Source organism: Vidua chalybeata, chromosome Z (assembly GCF_026979565.1).
Source record: "Vidua chalybeata isolate OUT-0048 chromosome Z, bVidCha1 merged haplotype, whole genome shotgun sequence".
Lineage (NCBI taxonomy): Eukaryota > Metazoa > Chordata > Aves > Passeriformes > Viduidae > Vidua > Vidua chalybeata.
This window is the reverse complement of record NC_071570.1, coordinates 1419798-1439721: the sequence shown is the minus strand read 5'-3', so window position 1 is coordinate 1439721 and position 19924 is coordinate 1419798. Positions and strand designations below refer to the sequence as shown.

Sequence of the window (19924 nt, the reverse complement as noted above, 5' to 3'; positions counted from 1 at the left end):
TATTAGCCCTGAAAATAAAAGAGATTATATACTTTCATCCTCAAAAATCCCAAGCAAATGATAAATCAACTTTTCTTTCCTGCACACAGTACTGCAGTGAGGGTTCAAAGGAGTACAGACCAAAGATACTTCACCAGCACAAAGATATTCAAGTCATCTCAAGACATCTCCTTCTTCCACCCAAAGCAGAGATTTCCCAGCAAGCCATGCAATTAAATACAAAATTCTTGCCTACTTGTGGGCACTGGCTCAGCAAACTGGAGGGAACTGTAAGTATCCACGTATTCAGAACATACTAATTTACCCCATGACTCCAGTACTCCCTCAGAGGTTCACTGGGAACTGTTTTCAATCATTTTTAGGCATTTTAAAATTCTGTGGATGCTAAATCCCAGTTCTTAAAAATGCCGTTTTCAACTGTGTGATTTAAATACTCTGAATTACAAATGGCTTGAAAAGAGTGAGTTGACAGTAAGTGTCTTCCCTCTGCATAGCTGTGGTTTTGTTCTGCCATTTCTAAGTGTAATTCTTGTTTTTTAGAGATGTTTCAGACATGACATCATTCATACAGGTTCCTGTTTTTTGATGTTGGTGATTGCTCAGCTGCCACACTCTGAGAATTCTTTGCAGATTTAGGGATGTATGACTTGAATTTCGAAGCACCCATTGCAACATTCATTTTGATACTCACATAATCAGGAAGTGGAGAGTCGTTTGAACCCAAGGAACCTCTCAAGGACTGCGTGGCTTGCTCCAGCACTTTGTTGTGTTTTTTAGACAACAGAGAAAATAGACTGGGGGAAAAAGAAATTAAAATAACTTCATGAGAGTGTCCTGAAATAGTTAAGATTGTTCAGAAAGGAAAGAAGTCTTATTATATACACAAAATCTTTAGAATGCAATGCACAATAGTTGTATTATTTATTTATTTATTTAACATCTGGGTAAATAACAGCAGAGTTTGAATCAGAAACATTCTATACAATATATGCTCTGAAGAATATTTTCTGTTAATTATTAAATTCTTAAAAGTCAAACTGTCACAGAAGGAATGGCATACATGCAATTTTAGTTCATAAGTAGTTTGTGTTGACTAGAATGCAATTTTTAAGTGCAGCACCTCATGCAATACATTGTAATACATACTTAGGTATCTCATATATTATCCATTTTAATAATCTATTGTTTAGACAGGAGAAATCCAAGTATATGACAGAAGCTTTATGTATTTCGAGGCTGAGTTATTGCACTTTACTAGTACATATTATTTCCTAATTTATTTTAGCCTAAGTCAATGAAAAAAGGATTACATTAGCTTTATAATCTGTTGAATCAGAGGTACATACACATGCAGACAAATAAACATATTTTTCTTGTATTCTGGAAAAAAAGCAGGGCAATGACACTCACAGCGGATGGTGTAACCTGATTTACAAGGAGAATGGTGGAAGTCGCAGCCGTGTGCAAAGGCCACCAGCTGAAGGCCACCATGCTCAGCAGCAGCAAGGAGTCAGATACTTTTAAATCCCTCCAGGGATGGGGTCTCCACCAGTGCTCTGGGCAACCTCTGAAAGAACAACCCCTTCCATGGAGAATTTTTCCCTAACATCCATTCTAAATCTACTCTGGTGCAACCTGAGGCCATTTGCTCTTGTTAGGTGTCAGATGTTGTTAGGCTTTCTGCATTTAAACACATCATTTGGACTTCTTTACTTCTTTTTGGAGCATTACAGGACTCCTATCAGGTTTCCTAGGATGACTATGTGTGTTTCAGAGGGTGGAATGGTTATCTTGTCCCCAGCTCTTGTCACCCCATTGCCAGTCAAGAGCCTCAGGAAAAGGCTTTTCTAGCACCCCTCACAGCCATGAGGAATTAGTTACATTAATTTACAGCTGTTAGTCAATACCATTAGAAAATTCCATGTTAAAAGGGGAAGAAGCAACACAGAAATTGAGATATATTGGTAGCTTTCTGCCTTTTTACCCCTCCCATATTCTGTTATTGCATTCACAGACTGAATATTTTTAGATTAATAACTGGATCTGCAAACTGGTCCTTGGTAGGAAACAGCAGCACTATTTCTGCAACCATGGGTATCTTTGAAGACTCAGATTTCAGAGATACTGTCATCAGCACCATCTAGTGCTGTGGAGACAAAATAATCAGTTAAAAACAAGTTGGAGATGCCTATGGTGGGGTGCAGCAAAACCAGGTTAAATCTGGTGTCTGCTCCAGAAGATGGAGATAATTTCACAAAGAGAAAAAAACTGGAATAAAGCAGATTTCCAACCAGTAGATTTCTTCTCTAAAATACATAAAGTATTTTGGCTTTAAAGGAAATTTAAATACAAACAAAGAAAAGGGATCAAGATTTTGGAAAGCGCATGAGTTCAATGCATGTGAAGAGGAAAATGAACATAGAATGGTACTCTGCATGGAAGCAGAATAGCAAAAAGTAAATTTATTTATTCCAACAGAAATGTAGAGAATCAGGGAAAAGCAGAAAGGAAAATAACGGACAAATTATTTCTTTACATATTCCTTAAGTTGTTTTTTTTTTTTTTTAATAATTAAGTGTACTATAATTAGAGTTTATGGCATAAGCAAGATCTTGGTGGATGATTTCCAGTTATAAAGCAGCAGTGCAGAGGTTTTTGCTGTCTTTCCCCTTGCAAAGTTCTGCTTTCCAGCCATAAACTCATGTCCTTCACACCATGCTGGGACAATTATTTGTGGGACCACTGCCCATAACGCAGACACCTTAAAAAAACTCAACACAATTCTCTCCTCCATCCATTGGTTATCCTTCTCCAAGGGCCATCCTTTAGATAAGCACAAGAGCAGGGATACATGGCACGATTTTTCATACTGAATTTATCATAATAAAGATGCATAGAACTGCAAACTCAAAGAGCTTCACAAAAACACTACAGCTAAACACAGAAGAAAAAAAATCAAGGCCAGATATTGTAATTAACAAAGGGATTTGGAGCTTCCTAGGAAATACTGTTGCCCTCTAAATTGGTGCAAAACTTCAATTCCAGGTCATTCACTTATTATTATGCCTCTATCTCTATCTCTGAAAACCACCTTCATAAATATCAGACTAATTTTTAAAGTCTCAGCACAGAGTTAGTTACAACCCTCAAAAGGCATCTGTATGAAGTTTAGCTCATAAATACCTTTCATCACCAATAAATGCTGCGTTCTAAAAGAGTTTCTTGATTTTGCAGGAGTCATATCTCCAGTGTATGTAATGTTTTAGGCTTGATTTTGATTTTCAAGGCATGAATAGTACTATTTAAAAAAAATAAAAATCCTTTACAACAAGATTGTTCCCCTCTTCACAACAAGGTACAAGGTCCAGAAGTGGAAGCTGCGACTGTCTCCCAAATTTCCCTCATGTGTCTTCATCACACATCTATTTTTGCCCAACTAAAAGCCAAGTTGAGATCAAACAGAAAAATAAATGTATTATGTTGTCACCAAGGGCAGTGTGCACAGGCTGACAAGAATATGGATTTTTCTACCGGAATACTTGTCCTCTTTCATCCACTCTTCTCCATTAACTGTCAGGTGGGCTATGGAGCTTGACAGCCCTTCAATCTCACCCATTATGTATGTTTCAAAATAATAAGGAGCTATGTCTAGAGCAATGAAATCATCTTGGTACCCCTCATCTCAACTCATCTCTCCCTCACAGAAGTACATCCTGGCCAATGTATAGCGAGCAAAACAGCAAGTTGGAATAAGAGCAAGATGAGGTAACAGCTGGCATCTGTTAGGAAGATTAGGAATCATCAGCTGGCATTATCAGGAGAAATTCCTGGCTGTGAGGGTGGTGAGTCCCTGACACCGGCTGCCCAGAGCAGCTGTGTGCAGCTGTGAACCTGTGTCTCCAGGTCCCTGGCAGTGTCCAAGGCCTGGCTGGACAGGGCTTGGGGCAACCTGGTCTAAAGGAAGGTGCCCCTGACCATAAACAGTGTGATCTTTAAGGTCTCTGCAACCCACACCATTCTGGGATAATGTGATCCATTTCGGATCATCAAATAGCACCAGCGATGAGCTCAGCCAGCAAAGAAGACTAAAGGCTGAACAACAATCTCAAGGTCCTGTGGTTGTTTGTTTTTAAGGAATTAAAAACAACATTGATTTCCTACCTCCCTTTACACAGCAGTTTTTAATTTAACTCAGAGCTAAACTTCAAAAAATAAAAAAAAATAATAAAGACTAAATAGTAATGGTTGCTAATACCAGTGAATTGATTAAGTGCTATTTGCACACACAATAAAATGCAAACCAGTAATATATTGAACTTAACACTTTCAAAAAATCAACGCCACAAAGCCTGTAGATCCCAAAAGGGGGAAAAAAAAAAAAAAAAAGCTAATAAGGAGACTCATTTAACAAGTGCCTCAAAAAGTCTAATTTACATCAGTTTGAAACAGCTCATAAAACACACTTTTCACATCAAAAAAAACAATGTATAAAATGCAGCTTTTATAACTAAAAAAATGGAAAAAAAGATGTGGGAATGAAAATTAGAAGTTGAAAAGAAATCTGAAGTTAGAAAACCTTTTCTGAAAGCTTTGAACAATGAGAAGGAAAAGTAGCAGTCTACTTTATTTTAAGGAAGTGAATAAGATTCTCCAAAATAATGACATGCCAGTTTGTCCTGAGCATAATACTGGAAGACTGATCGTGAAACTCATTCCAAGGAGGATATCACCAACACTAAAAAATATACCTTGTTGATGGTCTTTCAATGAGACTGCAAGTAAAATAAAGCACAATAGTAACCTTGTTGTAACAGGCTTCTATAAACCATTTATATTAATTTATATTTATATTAATTTGTTCCATGTGAGATTTTTTTTTAAATGAATACAGTTGAATAATAAAAAGTAACATGGGAGGCATTATATGAACTGAAGGTGAGATATCCCAACAGTCTGAAAAATATTCTTCAGAGGGCCAAACAGGAATACATTCTTGGGCCATCTAAATACCAAAAGCTAATAAATACTTGATCAAGCTATCAAAATACTTTCAATATACAGAGAAAATATATAAAGTGACTTATATGGATATACATCAACGGTAATGAAATGCCAATGGTCTGAAGTTGTGCCAGGGAGGTTTAGGTTGGAGATCAGGGAAAGGCTCTTCCCCAGAGAGTGCTGGCACTGCCCAGGCTCCCCAGGGAATGGGCACAGCCCCGAGGCTGCCAGAGCTCCATGAGCCTTTGGACAGCACTGCCAGGGATGCACAGGGTGGATCTGTGTTGGGGGTCTCTGCAGGAGCTGGGCTGGGTGATCCTTGGGGGTCCCTTCCAAGCTCAGGGTGTTCTGTGATTCAGTTAAACTTTCCAAATAGCACAGTCACTACAGGAGTGATAAATAAAGAGAAAAGGCATTTTAATTAAATTTTTCTTTACCTTTCAAGAAGCTGGACACAAAACAAACTTGCTGAGCATTAATGCAGCAACAAGCAATACAAGCTGCTCCCTAAGTATCAAGGATTTCACCGTGGGAGCAGTAACCAAGGATGACCAGAGAGCAAATAGCTGCCTATAATGCAACAAAACTGCTGAAAGAGTACCTGTCTTTGGTTTTAACAAAACTATGGCCCGTCATGACAAGAAAGACATTGAGGCACTGGAGCATGTCCAGAGAAGGGAACAGAGCTGGAGAAGTGGCTGGTGCCAGGTGGGTGTTTGTCTCTTATTCCAGGTAACAAGTGATAGGTCAAGCAGAAATGGCTCAGGTTGCGCCAGGGCGTTTAGTTTGGATATTAGAAAAAGTTTCTCCATGGAAAGGGCTGTCCAGCCCTGGCACAGCTGCCCAGAGCAGTGGTGGAGTCCCTCTCCCTGGTGGTGTTTAAAAGCCATGTGGATGTGGCACCTGGGGACATGGGGCAGTGGTGAGCTGGGGAGTGCTGGGGAGCAGGATTGGACTCAGACGTCCTTTCCAACCAAAACAATTCTATTATTTTATATCCAGTAAAGCTGTACTGCGCAGCAAGTGCCCCTGGCATCCTGCATGAAAGATTTTGAAACAATTGTATGAAAATGCACAGGTTCTAAACCAGAAAACAGAATTTCTCCATGAAATTCTTGAAAACTCATTTATTCAATGAATTTGAGAAAAGAGTGATTTGACCAAAAAAACAAAAATATGCAAATGGAGAAAGGAAGCTTGCTTACAGAGTATTCTACAAGATACCAGAATTATAAGAAAAACAGTTATTAGAAACTTAACTATCATTACATGGGCACAGACCCCCTTGCAAAGGAGGTTGGAGCCAGGCTCAAGATGCAATAAATTCCTATTTGCACTGTCAAAGCAATGGTAGAGAGGGAAGAAAAACCTGGGAGGAAAGAAGACAATCTTAATACCTAGGGTATGAGATGAGCTTAGACTGATGGTGTGATACAAAGAAAGAGATGGAAGCGTGAAAAAAGGGGCACAGAGAGAAACAAACTGATGGCATTAGCAGAGGAAAGTCAGATTGTGTTATATGACAGCAAGAAGGGGTAAGGATTGGACTTCTCACAATTCAAATCACTACTGAGCTTCTAAAGGTGAATTTTCATTTATCTGAATATCTAGAAATATTATATATGCTGAGTAAAGAACTACTTGAGGACCAAAGCACCTCTCCACTGAATTTATTTGAAGTTTGAAAATTCAGATATTCTGAATTCTTTATGCTCTCTCTCCTAGTTCAGAAGTGCTGCCAACAAACTGAACAGCACCCGAACACAAACCACTATCTGGTAATGGAAAAAAAACAGTTCCATGGATCAAAAAATTTGAGGATGAATGTTCTCAAACAATTCAGCAATACTCTATGCTGCTTTTTCTCACTCTTCCTATATACATGCCAAATGTCCTATTGTTCTCTATTTTAAAGACTTAAAAATAAAGCCCTAAACATGAAAACCTTGCTACACTAAAAATACTCCTTTTAAACAAAAGGATTTTACAATGTAACAATCATATTAGAAAAAAGCTCTACAAAGATTTAATTTTCAAAACCTGACATCTAAAAGTTAAAACCATACCTTGATTTCTGTATATGTAAGGAACACTTCTTGGGTTTGACCTATTTTTTAAAAAAGGATTACAGCAAAAAAAAAAAAAAAAAAGTGTGTGCTGCGGCACAAGAGCTCTAGACATGGATATGTCCCAGCACAGACATCTCCAAGCAGACAACCTGAAATGTCCATCTGGTTGAATAAAGGTCTGTGAAGGGTCATACGAGACATCAGAACAAAATAAATGCACTGTGCTGCTCCACTTGAAACACAATAAATGCATTGTCCCATAGACCTGTATGGGGGACAGGTTGTAAGCAAGTGCCTGTCTGTGGGCAATGGAGAAGTGCTCTGTGAGCACTTAAGGAACCCAGCACTGGGAGAAATCCATTTAGTACAAATAAATGCAGAGAAAAATCCCTAAGTCCCTTGTGCTCATCTCTACTAAAGAGCCCTTGAGGCATTCTGCATTCAAATTATCCAAGCTACAATGGCACATAAATAGAAGTAAAGAGAGACAATAGCCATGGAGAACTCCAAGGCCTTTGCAGGGCCATTTACTCCATAGAGGGGCACTGCTCTTATTTATTTGAGACCAAGTCTAAAGCCTGGGAGACATTTAGGATCCCAGGAAACAGAACCTAAGCAATTAAAATATTGAATAACAGAATAAACAGAAAGTAAGAATGCACTTTTATATTTTTCTTTCTAATCTTGTAAAGTGAAACATGACTAAATTCTGCTGAATAAAGATTTGCTATATTTACTATTAGGTCCATCTGGCTTGTGAAGATGATGTGAAATCGAGAAGACTCACAGTGTGCAGACTCCACAAACATCATGGATGTAAATAACATGGTTTGCATGGGCCACAGTGATGGACAACGAGGGTTCAAGGGATCAGGGAAAGAAAAGAACTCGCAGACAGTACAACAATCACATGAGGAGGGGATTGCCATGTTCCGATTTTGCTGGACAGTGATCAGACCCTTTTCTGCTTTTCTTATCTTCTGCCTTCCTAAAAATATACGTTTGTGTCCCCATGGAAACAGCTGTGTGCCACAGCTGGCAGCTATTTCAGGGCAAATCCCAAACTGTAGAGACTCTGAGTGATTTGGGTTGAAAGAGATCTTAAACCTCATCCAGTTCCAACCCCTGCCATGGGCAGGAACACTTTTCACTATCACAGGTCGCTTCAAGCCCCATTCAGCCTGGCCTTGGACATTGCCAGGGATCCAGGGACAGCCACAGCTTCTCTGGGCACCCTGTGCCAGGGCCTCACTCCCCTTCTCAATAAAGAATTTTTCCTAATATCCAATCTGAACCTGCTCTCTCTCTGTTTAAAGCTGTCTTGTTGGTATCTGCCCATGTAAAAAATCATTCACCTGAGCCGCTCTCTGGCATCACAAAAAGTTTTAGTGCAGCCTGGGTAAGAAAATTATTTCTGTCCCATCTCCCTGTTAAACAGCAAATATAAAAGGCCACTCTTTTAATTCTACAATCCTAAACTTGATCCTAATAAATTATATACTTCAAGATATCTTCATAACAAAACATCTCATTAATTTTAAAGAGTACTCTTTTACCTGCCACTTCTTACATATGGGCAGAGATCTGTAAGTCATGTGCTATAAAGCCATATCAAATTCTGCCTCACAGATGATAACATTATCATTTAAAATATTGTTATACTAAGTAGAAAAACAAGAAGTCATCATACACTTGTAGGTATATAAGCAAAACCAGAAACAACTTAGAACAATTAAGGGAGGCTTTGCATTAACGAACAGGATTTCCTGCCAAAATGGAGTTAGAAAGACAATGACACTAGAAACAATATGAAAGAAAGGAATTTGATGTGGCAAGACAAAAGTAAATATTTACAAAATAAGCCAAGAGTTTAATTTCCAGAGACCAGGAAATGTATTTTTCAACTGAAGGCATAAATTTTTCAGCATCTCATGGCCACTTTCCAGCCAATGTTGGGAAATGGATGCTCCTATTGCTAGAGAAGTAAAAGGAACAGAAAGCAGTAAATTCCTTCCCCTGTATCTTGGTACAGATCGTTTTATTCCCCTTTTGTCTGGCATGCCAAATAACATCCTCGTAATTCCACTTACAGGTCAGAGGCAGGCTAGGACCTAAGTCTAGGTTGTATTGAAGTAGAAACTCAATAAACAGACTGTGATCTACCATGGACTGCATGCAAATCCTACAGAACATGATGATTTTGACTTGACAGGGCAGTGCTTTTCTGAGCACCATCTCTCTCCTGTACTTTTCAAGAGAGTGGCAAGGAGGAAACTAAATTCTGAAAGGCTGAAAGCTAAGGGAGGAAAATCAGTGCAGTCCAGTAGAAACAGAACATAAATTTGCAAAGCTCAGATTAAATACAAGGCTTATTCTGAGCTAAAAATCCACAAACCTGTTTTAGGTGTCTCAAGGTATGCATGCAATTCCTTTCAATGATCCCTGTGTTTGTCCTGTTACTATTTTATAAGAATATCAAATGGGCAGAGCCCACAATATTTCCATTTTATCGACTTGCATTTAATTCAGTAAGGGTAAGTGACTCATAGCTGCTGAGAGATGACATTTTCCTTGAACGAGGGCAAAACTCTGTAGGTGAGAATCAGAGGAAATTGCTGGAGAAAGCATCCTGAGGAAAACTCTCACCAAAAACCCCAACAACAGACTCCTAACAAAGAAATAACAACATGAAAATTAGAAAGACACTGCTGTCATGCAACCTAAGGGCCAAATCCCTGTCCTTTGAGCAGCTCGGACTTGGCACAGCTTTGCTCAAACACACTGGCTGTGCAAGCACATTTATATGTATTTGTATGTATTTGGGTGCTTGCTACACTTGGAAAGAGAATTGCTGTGCCCTCTACACTCATTCTGACAGGAAAGAATCTGGGTCCACTTTAGGAGGCAACAGAATTATTCTGCAGGCAGAAGGTCACAGGGTGTGGGTGTTGCTAACAGCCCTCTTTGTTCTAAGATTTAAGCAGAACATGAGTCTGGAGCCCTGGTTCAGTACGTGGAGCCCTCACGGTGCTCACCTCTGGCACCATCCTGTCCTTATGCAGCCCCATGGGCTCAGTGAGTTTGGCTTTTTAGTGCCCTGGCACAGTTACAATGAATTAATTGCAATCTCCTCTGAAACTTGGAAATAATATCACAGAGTCATAGAATGTTTGGGTTGGAAGGGATATTAAACCCCATCCCACCCCCAGCCCCTGCCAGGGACAGGGACACCTTCCACTGTCCCAGGCTGCTCCAAGCCCTGTCCAACCTGGCCTGGGACACTTCCAGGGATGCAGGGGCAGCCACAGCTGCTCTGGGCACCCTGGGCCAGGGCCTGCCCACCCTCCCAGCCAGCAATTCCCAGTTCCCAACATCCCGTCTGTGCCTGCCCTCTGGCAGTGGAAGCCATTGCCTGTGTGCTGTCCCTGCATGCCTTGTCCCCAGTCCCTGTGCAGCTCTCCTGGAGCCCCTTGAGGCCCTGGCAGGGGCTCTGAGCTCTCCCTGGAGCCTTCTCTTCTCCAGGCTTTGAACTAACTTCATAAAACTTGAATTTTGGTGTCGAAGCAGGACAAGAAACAAGCCCCTAGGAGGACCCAACATATGCTGCAGACAGAGAACACTATTTTTGTCTCATGCCTTTGTCTCCTTTCCCCCTCCTTTCTTTCATTCCATGTACTAAAGGTCTCTTTGACCTGTTCGTTCCACAGGAAGGAGTTTACAGCTTTCCTCTGGCCTGACCTTGTCTTTGGCCAGATGTGCTTCCTGATCACATCTTTCTCCCTCCACAGTGATTCTGCTAGTGGGCATGGAAAGCCTCTAGCTGTCTCTCCCTCATCACTAGTTTATTTGGTTATCCTACTGACATAAAACCTCTAAAATTTTAACAAACTGGAAACATTTTTTTTAAGAAATAAAGGAAATCAGTTGGACCAATCAACTTTACAATAGAGCCATTACTAAGGACACTACAAAAATGACCAAAAATTCAAACCTGACATACGTGTCACAGGTAAGATGTTCTCCCAAATATAATTTTGGATGCAAGGACTCTCTTTTGCATAACAATAAAGCAATTTCTAAACTTCCAGTTCCCCATAAAGGAAAAAAAACTGAAAGACAACACCTTTATATCTGTGGATAACTTCCGTAACTGTTTATAGTGGGTAGAAATATTTTTTCCCAAATTCGTACCTATAAATAATTTGTATTTTCACTGAGAACACTTATGTACCACTGAGAACTTTTATGAGTACCATGGGCTCTAAAAAGAACAGTTATTAAGGAAATGAGTATTTTTTGTCTTCTGGATAAAGTTAGATGGCATGCGTTCAGTGTGCCTGAGGCCACACAAAGAATAAAGACAATGTAAAAAAAAACCCCAAACCAGTGAATAACTCTACATTCAAAACAAAGCACAATGAACAATCACTTAATTAAGGACTGTGTGTCACGTTTGAAAACAAGATGGTGAATTAAAAGTTCTTAAAAAACCTTAATCTATTATTTCCTGAACTTAGAGTCAAATTCCAATATTGATGAAGTCAATTTTAAATGTAAAATATGCATAAAGCATAATATATTGAGTGTATAACCACCTCCTTGAGGTATAATCACCTCCATTTCATGTTAGTGATTTTGGCTCAAATATCTCATTTTACTGAATTTTCAGACATAAAAAATTATGTAGTTTGAGCTGCACTACTATAATGCTGAAGTTGGAGCGGAATTTTAATCATCCCCCAACACCTTCACCAGGAATTTCACACAGGTTGTTCAATCTTGGTACAGAAACTGCAATTTCCAAGGCATGTGTATCCAAACCAGTACATACAGAATTTCAATTTTCATATTTTGCTCACACATTCCTTTCTGAATAAATCATGCCAGGTATGAAATACCTTTGAAGTGAATAAAGAAGAGGACTTTAGGTATCATACTTGATAATGAACTCAAAATTCACACTGCAATATCTGGTATCACATTATCCAGACAGGCTTGAGGAGTGGCCCATGGAAACACCTGAGGTTTAACAAGGCCAAGTGCTGGAGCTGCAGTCTCGGCAGTCCTGGGGCCAGGGCAGCCCCCGGGATCCACCCAGGCTGGGGATGAGCAGAGGGAGCAGCCCCGGGAGAAGGAGCTGGGGGTGCTGTGGGTGAGAGCTGGACCTGCCCCAGCCTGAACCCCCCTGCCCGGGGCTGATCCCCCAGTGTGGGCAGCAGGGCAGGGGGGATTCTGCCCCTGTGCCCCTGTGCTCAGCTGAGAGCCCACCTGCAGAGCTGCCCCAGCCCTGGCTCCAACAGCACAAGGCCGTGGAGCTGCTGGAGCCAGCCCAGAGGAGGCCCCGGAGCTGCTGCCAGGGCTGGAGCCCCTCTGCTCTGGAGCCAGCCTGGCAGAGCTGGGGCTGTTCAGCTGCACAAGAGAAGGCTCCAGGGAGAGCTCAGAGCCCCTGCCAGGGCCTCAAGGGGCTCCAGGAGAGCTGCACAGGGACTGGGGACAAGGCCTGCAGGGACAGCACACAGGCAATGGCTTCCCCTGCCAGAGGGCAGGCACAGGTGGGATGTTGGGAACTGGGAATTGCTGGCTGGGAGGGTGGGCAGGCCCTGGCACAGGGTGCCCAGAGCAGCTGTGGCTGCCCCTGCATCCCTGGGAGTGCCCAAGGCCAGGCTAGATGGGGCTTGGAGCAGCCTGGCACAGTGGAAGGTGTCCCTGCCCATGGCAGGAGATGAATGAGATAAGTTTTAAGGTCCCTTCCAACCCAAACCACTCTGGGGTCCTATGACTGAGTGTATGCACCTACAAAAATACCCACACCTTCCTCCCACGGTATTTTCTGGAAATACGTCTCCTCTCTGCAAACAGCACTGATGTGCAGATCAATATACTTTCCGAGAGATGAAACGCTTAAACATTTTCAGAAACACATGAAGGCATACTAGTACTTGAAAAAAGGAAAAATGCAATAAAAATACAGGATAATGTCCAATAATGTAACATCAAATAATGTAATATTTCAAGTGTTTTTCAATACACGACCAAGATTAAGTTTATTATCTATTACTAAATACATGCTGTAACAACACAGTATTTGAAAAATATATATCTCAAAAATTGTTTATATCCTTCACTGTAATGTCAACATCATCCCCTTTGATGCATTTCTGTGAATTTCTGTTGTTAGAAACAAACCTACAAAAGGTAGCCTGTCATTAATAAACCACTTTTCAAAGGAAAATTGAGGTTAAAATAGATAGGAAATTAAAGACAGGTAGTTTCATCCTGAAAAATACTGCATCACTGAAAGAAAACATTTATCAAGAATATTAAATTTTTTCTAAGGGATGTTAATATCCAGTCAGAACCCAACTGCAGTGAATGGTGAACAAAACAAGGGATAATGAAGCATTTCATAAGAGTGCAATTCACTATGGAAAAAGCTACAGTTAATGACCTACACGGAGGTTAACTTGGCTTTAGGAAGTCCCAGCCTGCCCTTGCCCAGTTCAGTGTAAATGCTGTGCCAACATCCTGGGAAATCAGCCCACGGCATTTTTTGAACTCCTGTTATTTAACATTTCTCTTTATTTTCTTTATTTCTCTGGTCTTGGTAGCTCCAGCCTCTCAACAATACCCATGTCCTTTCCTATGTATGTCTGAGAGATAATGCCAGGGCTTCCTTTTCCATGTCTCTTTATTATGAACATCACATCTCAAATTCACAATGATTACTGATTTTCTCTCCCTTGTTCTATAGCTCATAAGAAAAAACAACATTAAACAAAACAAAACAAAACAAAACAAACAAACAAAACCCACACAGACAAACAAAAGGTGGGGGGAAACAACCTGTGAAGCATTGCTAGAGGGATTTAAAAGCTCTGTGGATGTGAAACTTTGGGATATGGGTTAGTCGTGACCTTGGCAGTGCTGGGGGAATGGTTGGACTTGATGCTTTTAGAGGGATTTTTCAGCCTAAATGATTCCATTAAATGTAGAGCGAAGACCCACAAAGGTTAAAACACAACTCCAGGGAAAAGCATATAGGTATCAAGAATATACCATAGTCTCTAGCATGTACAAAAGCATTTAGAAATACACTACAGCTCAAAATGCTCTGAACTATTCATTGTTGCAGGAAAATGACAATCTTGGAACGGATAATCTGGAAGCCTTTAAGGAAGGAAAAATGTTTGGAGCACTGAATTCTCCCAGCTTTTGTCTCCATCACCACCACTGTTCTCCCAAACAAACATGTGTGATCAAAATCACCGTAGCTCACAGCAGGAAAAGGTTTGTCAGCATCCTCAAGGATCCCTGGCTTGGCCCATCCCCACATCTTTTATTAAAATATTTTCCATACCTAGCAAAAGTCACATCTTACCCAAGTTTCACAATCCAACCTTGACAGAGCTGAAATGCAATCCTGTTTCTCCACTTCAGTCTGCCTGTCAATGTTTTCAATTTTATTCTTCAGTGAAAAAGGTGTTACAGACAATACCAATGAGATGTAGAAATGTTACATGGGCATGAAAAGCCCTTCTTAAGAAAAAGCAGATTTTATTTAGATAAAGCTTTAAAGCTATTGTTCATTACTTTTCAGTAGGAAATATGCCATTATTTCCCACATACACTGCCATCTGAAATTACCTTACCCACTGCTGAACCTGTCATTCTGAAGAGAGATTATTTTACTGCCTTCAGACATCCTCAAGTCTCAGAATTGGTGGGACAACTAACACAGATTTGATTTAGCTATTTATTTCAGCATTCTTGCAGTTGTGCAATATTTTTCCATCTCAAAAACTAACATGATAGCTTTTAAGTCCCAGTCCTTCAAGCTGCACAGTAATTAAATTTACATTGTCTTCAATTTATTTGGAAATTAACCTCCTTCCCACAGAGAAAGAGGTTGAGCTTTACCTCCCACTCAGTTTTATAAATCTTACTCTGCTGTGTAATTCTTTCTGCCTCTATCAATCCAGAAATCCTCCTAAATTCCAAAACATTGCCCTCCCCAAAATGCACTTTTAAAAAAGGCACATTTCTGTGATGTTCCAGGTCATTCTCAGTTTTTCCCAAAGTTAACACAACACAAAACGTCCAGGAACTGACTGATGATAAAGCAAACACTAACAAATTTCATATACTATACTGTACAAAAACCAAGTACAATGACCATGGGTTGGGATGTTAATTCCACTCCTGTTTGGGGAACAAATGCTAGCCCATAGGATCAAACATAAACTGTATTTCAATGGGATATTCCGAAGAGACAAAGTAAGAGTCTTTCTAGGCATGTACAAACATTGTTCTGAATTTCAATTTACCCAGGTGACAGAATCACAGAATCATTTAAGTTGGAAAAAAACTCAGAGATCACAGTGTCCAAGGTGTTCCTGACCTTGTCCCCCAGCCCAGAGCATTGAGTGCCATATCCAGGCCTTCCTTGGACACCTCCAGGGATGGGGACTACATGGGCAGCTCATTCTAATTCCTGACCACCCTTTCCATGGGGAAATTCCTGCTGCTGTCCAATCTGAGCCTGCCCTGGCCCAGCCTGAGGCCGTTCCCTCTCCTCCTGTCCCTGTTCCCTGGAGCAGAGCCCGACCCCCCCCGGCTGTCCCCTCCTGTCAGGAGCTGTGCAGAGCCACAAGGTCCCCCCTGAGCCTCCTTTTCTCCAGGCTGAGCCCCTTCCCAGCTCCCTCAGCCTCTCCTGGGGCTCCAGCCCCTTCCCAGCTCCGTTCCCTGCCCTGGACACGCTCCAGCCCCTCAGTGTCTCTCTTGTCCTGAGGGGCCCAGAGCTGTCCCCAGCACTGGAGGTGCCTCAGCAGTGCTGGCATAGATCACAGATGAGTATTCCCAACCCTGGTCGTGTAATCTGAGTCTTAATGCAAGGCCAAAACTATCCCAGATACAGAAGCAATTTGTAAATGTGAACAACTACACAGACCATGGTATTTTACAATTAAGCCAAGTTGTAACAGAGTGATGAAGTAGAGACTAGATAAATGAACAAGGAGATGGATAGAAACCTGGCTAAACTCAAGGGGTCAGAGAGCTACAGTCAGCAGTACAAAGTCCAGCTGGAGCCCAGACAGAAGTGGTAGACCCCATGTATTGATTCTGGAGGAGGCCATGGAGCTGCTGCCAGGGCTGGAGCCCCTCTGCTCTGGAGCCAGCCTGGCAGAGCTGGGGCTGTTCAGCTGCACAAGAGAAGGCTCCAGGGAGAGCTCAGAGCCCCTGCCAGGGCCTCAAGGGGCTCCAGGAGAGCTGCACAGGGACTGGGGACAAGGCATGCAGGGACAGCACACAGGCAATGGCTTCCCCTGCCAGAGGGCAGGCACAGATGGGAGATTGGGAACTGGGAATTGCTGGCTGGGAGGGTGGGCAGGCCCTGGCACAGGGTGCCCAGAGCAGCTGTGGCTGCCCCTGGATCCCTGGAAGTGCCCAAGGCCAGGTTGGACAGGGCTTTGGAGCAGCCTGGGAGAGTGGAGATGTCCTTGCCCATGGCAGGGGGTGGAAAACAACGGCCTTTAAAGATTGCTTCCAACCATTCTGGGATTCAGAGACCAGTGTTTTCTAACATCTCCACTGATGCCCCAGCTGGTGGGGCAGGCTGCAGTCTTGGCAAATATGCAGGTGGTACAGAATTGGGAGGAGAAGCTGATGCACATGATGGTTGTGTTGCTAGAGGGACAAGGACAGGCTGCACTCCAAGAGAAACCTCATGAAGCTACGAAGAGATGTATCACATCCTGGGTCTTCAGGGTCAACCACATAAAAAGCAGTTTTGCAGCAAGGGCTCCCATGTTCCTGAGGAACACAGAATTGAAGGTACACCAGCAACTGAGCCTCATAGCAAAGGAAGTCCTGTGCACTTTGGGCTGCGTGAGGCACAGCACCACCAGCCCACTGAAGAGGTGATGGTCCCCCTCTCTGCTCAGCACTGGGAAGCCTCAGTTCACTTGAAATGTAATTCGGTTAGTGGGATGCTGTGCATAAGAAGGATATCTGAGTAGTCTGCTGATGTGGGGCTGGTATGTTAGTTTAGAAGTGATGAGTCCAGGAGATAAACCTTATACAGTGAAACCCAGGGTGTTTTCCAGTAAGCTCAAATTGTCTCAAACCAGATGTTGTGTTATGTGCTGCAGAGATGTTCTGCACAGAAGCCATAGGGGAGATCTGCTTAGTGAAAACACCTGAGAGTTTATATTCTTCTAATTAACTGCAGCTGTAGATAGCATGAGTTTGGAAGTTTGGTTTCTTTTGATTAAAAAAAAAAAAGAATTTTTAAAAAAATACTTGATTAACAGTATAAGTGATTAGAGGCATCATCCTCATGGTTCTCCTTCTGAAGTAGTTTTGGGTAGTCTCCCAGCTGCTCAGCTGTTGAATCTAAATCAGTGATTCTCCATCAAAGAGGAAGGTACCACCAGTGAGGCGTCATAAGCACATTACAACAGAGGCAGAGGCCCCAGACTGCTGGGTCCTGCAGACCTGGCCTGGCTCCCTATGTGGCTAAAACAGGATGGGGAGGAAAGGAATAGGGAACACTGCTGACCTGCTTATTGAAGGTGTAACACCTGAAAAATTGGAAACGGGCATCCAGATCCATTCATACTGACCTAAGTGACCCAAACCATTCCAGATTCGCAGAATAAATAACACTGTAAGAACAACTCCTTCTGCTTTTTTCATTTCTAGCTTCTATTGAAAACATCTGAAAACAACTGTTATGTCTTCTCACATTTTGGTATTGCCCTTCCTCACCACAGCCTATTTGACCAGAAATGCAGAGAGAGGCTTGGGGGGGAAGATTTAGTCAGCTCTTTATTCCAATCCTCCAAAGCATTGATATAAGTTGTGTAAGGAGTTTTTGGATCCCCACTCTGCAGCAGGATGTAGGGGGTGAGAGCTGTGAGCTATTCTTAAGTGGTTTTGCTCTTTCGTGTTTGTAAGCTGAATTTATGAGAAAACATTGATGAGAATGCTCCCACTGCAGCAGCCACGGATCAGAAAAAGCAGTGGGAGAGGAAAATAAGAACAACCACAACTGGTTTCCAAAGATGACTAATCCTTCAGCCCCAGTGTAACCTCCAGGACAATGATTAGCGTTTGGCTCTTCTTCTGCTGGAAAAGTTTTCTGGGGTGTCAGCCTAGCTGAAAAGTGGTTCAATACATGTAAGTAATGAAAGATTTTAAAGTTCCCATTTAATGTTCCTGCCTTTTGCACTTGATTACTTTAGGTTGGTTACTTTTAGGTGCATGATGTGCAGTATTACATTTTGCCTGTATTCTGTATTAGTTACCAGAATATTTTATAAATTAGGAAAATCTAGTTTTATAGATAAGATATAGTAAGGTACCTCTAATGTACCTGTTAGCAGTAGTGTGATAAGAGTTCCTGACATCCAGTTGGTGAAAATTCAGTGATTGCTCCTCGGTTTTGCAGAAGACCTTTAAGGGAATTCAACATGGATATTTTCCTTTTCACCAGAGTGAAAAAAGATGCAAGTCCTTGCTTTTAGTGTGACAGTCACTTGGCAAAAATTAAAATTGGTGTTTATACAAAACTTGCTACCTAATAAATAAAATCAGATCTTTCCAATGCTGCATTCTTGTAATTAATCAACAAGCCATCCTCGTGCTACTGCAAGATTTTACCCTGAAGTATGTGTTCTGTATTTCCCAGAGTGCTCTGTAATGCATTTGTGGCTTTACAGGTTTCTACATTGACTTGGAATTCATTCCCAGCAGACAGTTTTCCTTGCATTTTGTTGTTTATTGAGTTGTGCTCAATGTTTGTGCACTGTGATTTCAGGGAATCATCAAAGTGCCTGGTTAGGAAGCATCTTTGGAGATTGTCATGTCCAAGGGCAGGGTCACCAAGAGCTGCATGCCTAAGGCTACGTCCAGTTGATGTTTAATATCTCCAAGGATGGTGACTTCACAAGCTCTCTGTGTAACTTGTGTTTTTTCTGTTACGGTTAAATGCAATTTCCTGTATTGCAATTTGGGCCCATTTCCTTTTGTCCTTTCTCTGGGCATCAGTGTGTCTGGCTTCATCATCTCTAGACCTTCCCATCAGAATCACAGAATCATCTAGATTGGAAAAGACCCTTAGGTCATCAAGTCCTACCTATGATTTAACACCACCTCATCAGATATTTGATATTACCTATCAAATATTTGTATGTTCTGAGACCCCTGTGAGCCTTTTCTTCCCAGGCTGATCACAGGTCACTCAGCTTCTCTTTGCATGTCAGACGCTCCAGGTCCCTTCATCATCTTTGTGGTGCTTTGCTGGATGTGTTGCAGTGCTGCAGTGTGTGCATGTCCCACTGTTGATTCTTTAGGTTATTGACTAAAAATAACTATTGAACTAAAATTTTATATATTTTATGAAGTGGGACACTTTGCATCCAACCTTAAAAGCATTAAACTTTAAACCTCTTGCCCTCTACATTAACAAGTTTAATTTCTTGCTGCTTCTGTTCTTCAGAGTCCTTGATCAAAATTTAAAATTTCTCTCATCACCACTGTTTATATGCATGATTTGAATCCCTTAAGCTCATCCATCTCCATTTCCAGGAGACACCTGCAAAGATGTTTGCTGCCCTGTTCTTCTTGTGAATCATTTGTTACTCAAGGTTTGCAAAGTTCTTTGAAATATTTTAGTACTGAGGGTACTGCCCAGTTCTGGGTAGACACCCAGATCTCTCTCAAGAGACCAATGAATGTGATTTAAACATTTAGTTCTCAACTGATATCAAGATGTAGATACTCTGACTTAAAAGGGGAAAAAATATATACATTCTGATGCTTTAGGTATTCTGACTGGAACATCTTAATCAAAA

General features: G+C 41.5%; 1 protein-coding gene across 7 annotated transcripts in view; it reads right to left on the bottom strand.

Annotated features, from left to right (window-relative positions):
• DYM (dymeclin) overlaps positions 1-19924 on the bottom strand; it is a 212008-nt gene that overhangs the window by 65655 nt on the left and 126429 nt on the right. For all 7 annotated transcript variants that reach the window (XM_053931483.1, XM_053931487.1, XM_053931488.1 and 4 more), the window contains one exon: positions 692-794. In XM_053931483.1, coding sequence (XP_053787458.1) covers positions 692-794 — 103 coding nt within the window. The remainder of the gene's footprint in view (positions 1-691; positions 795-19924) is intronic.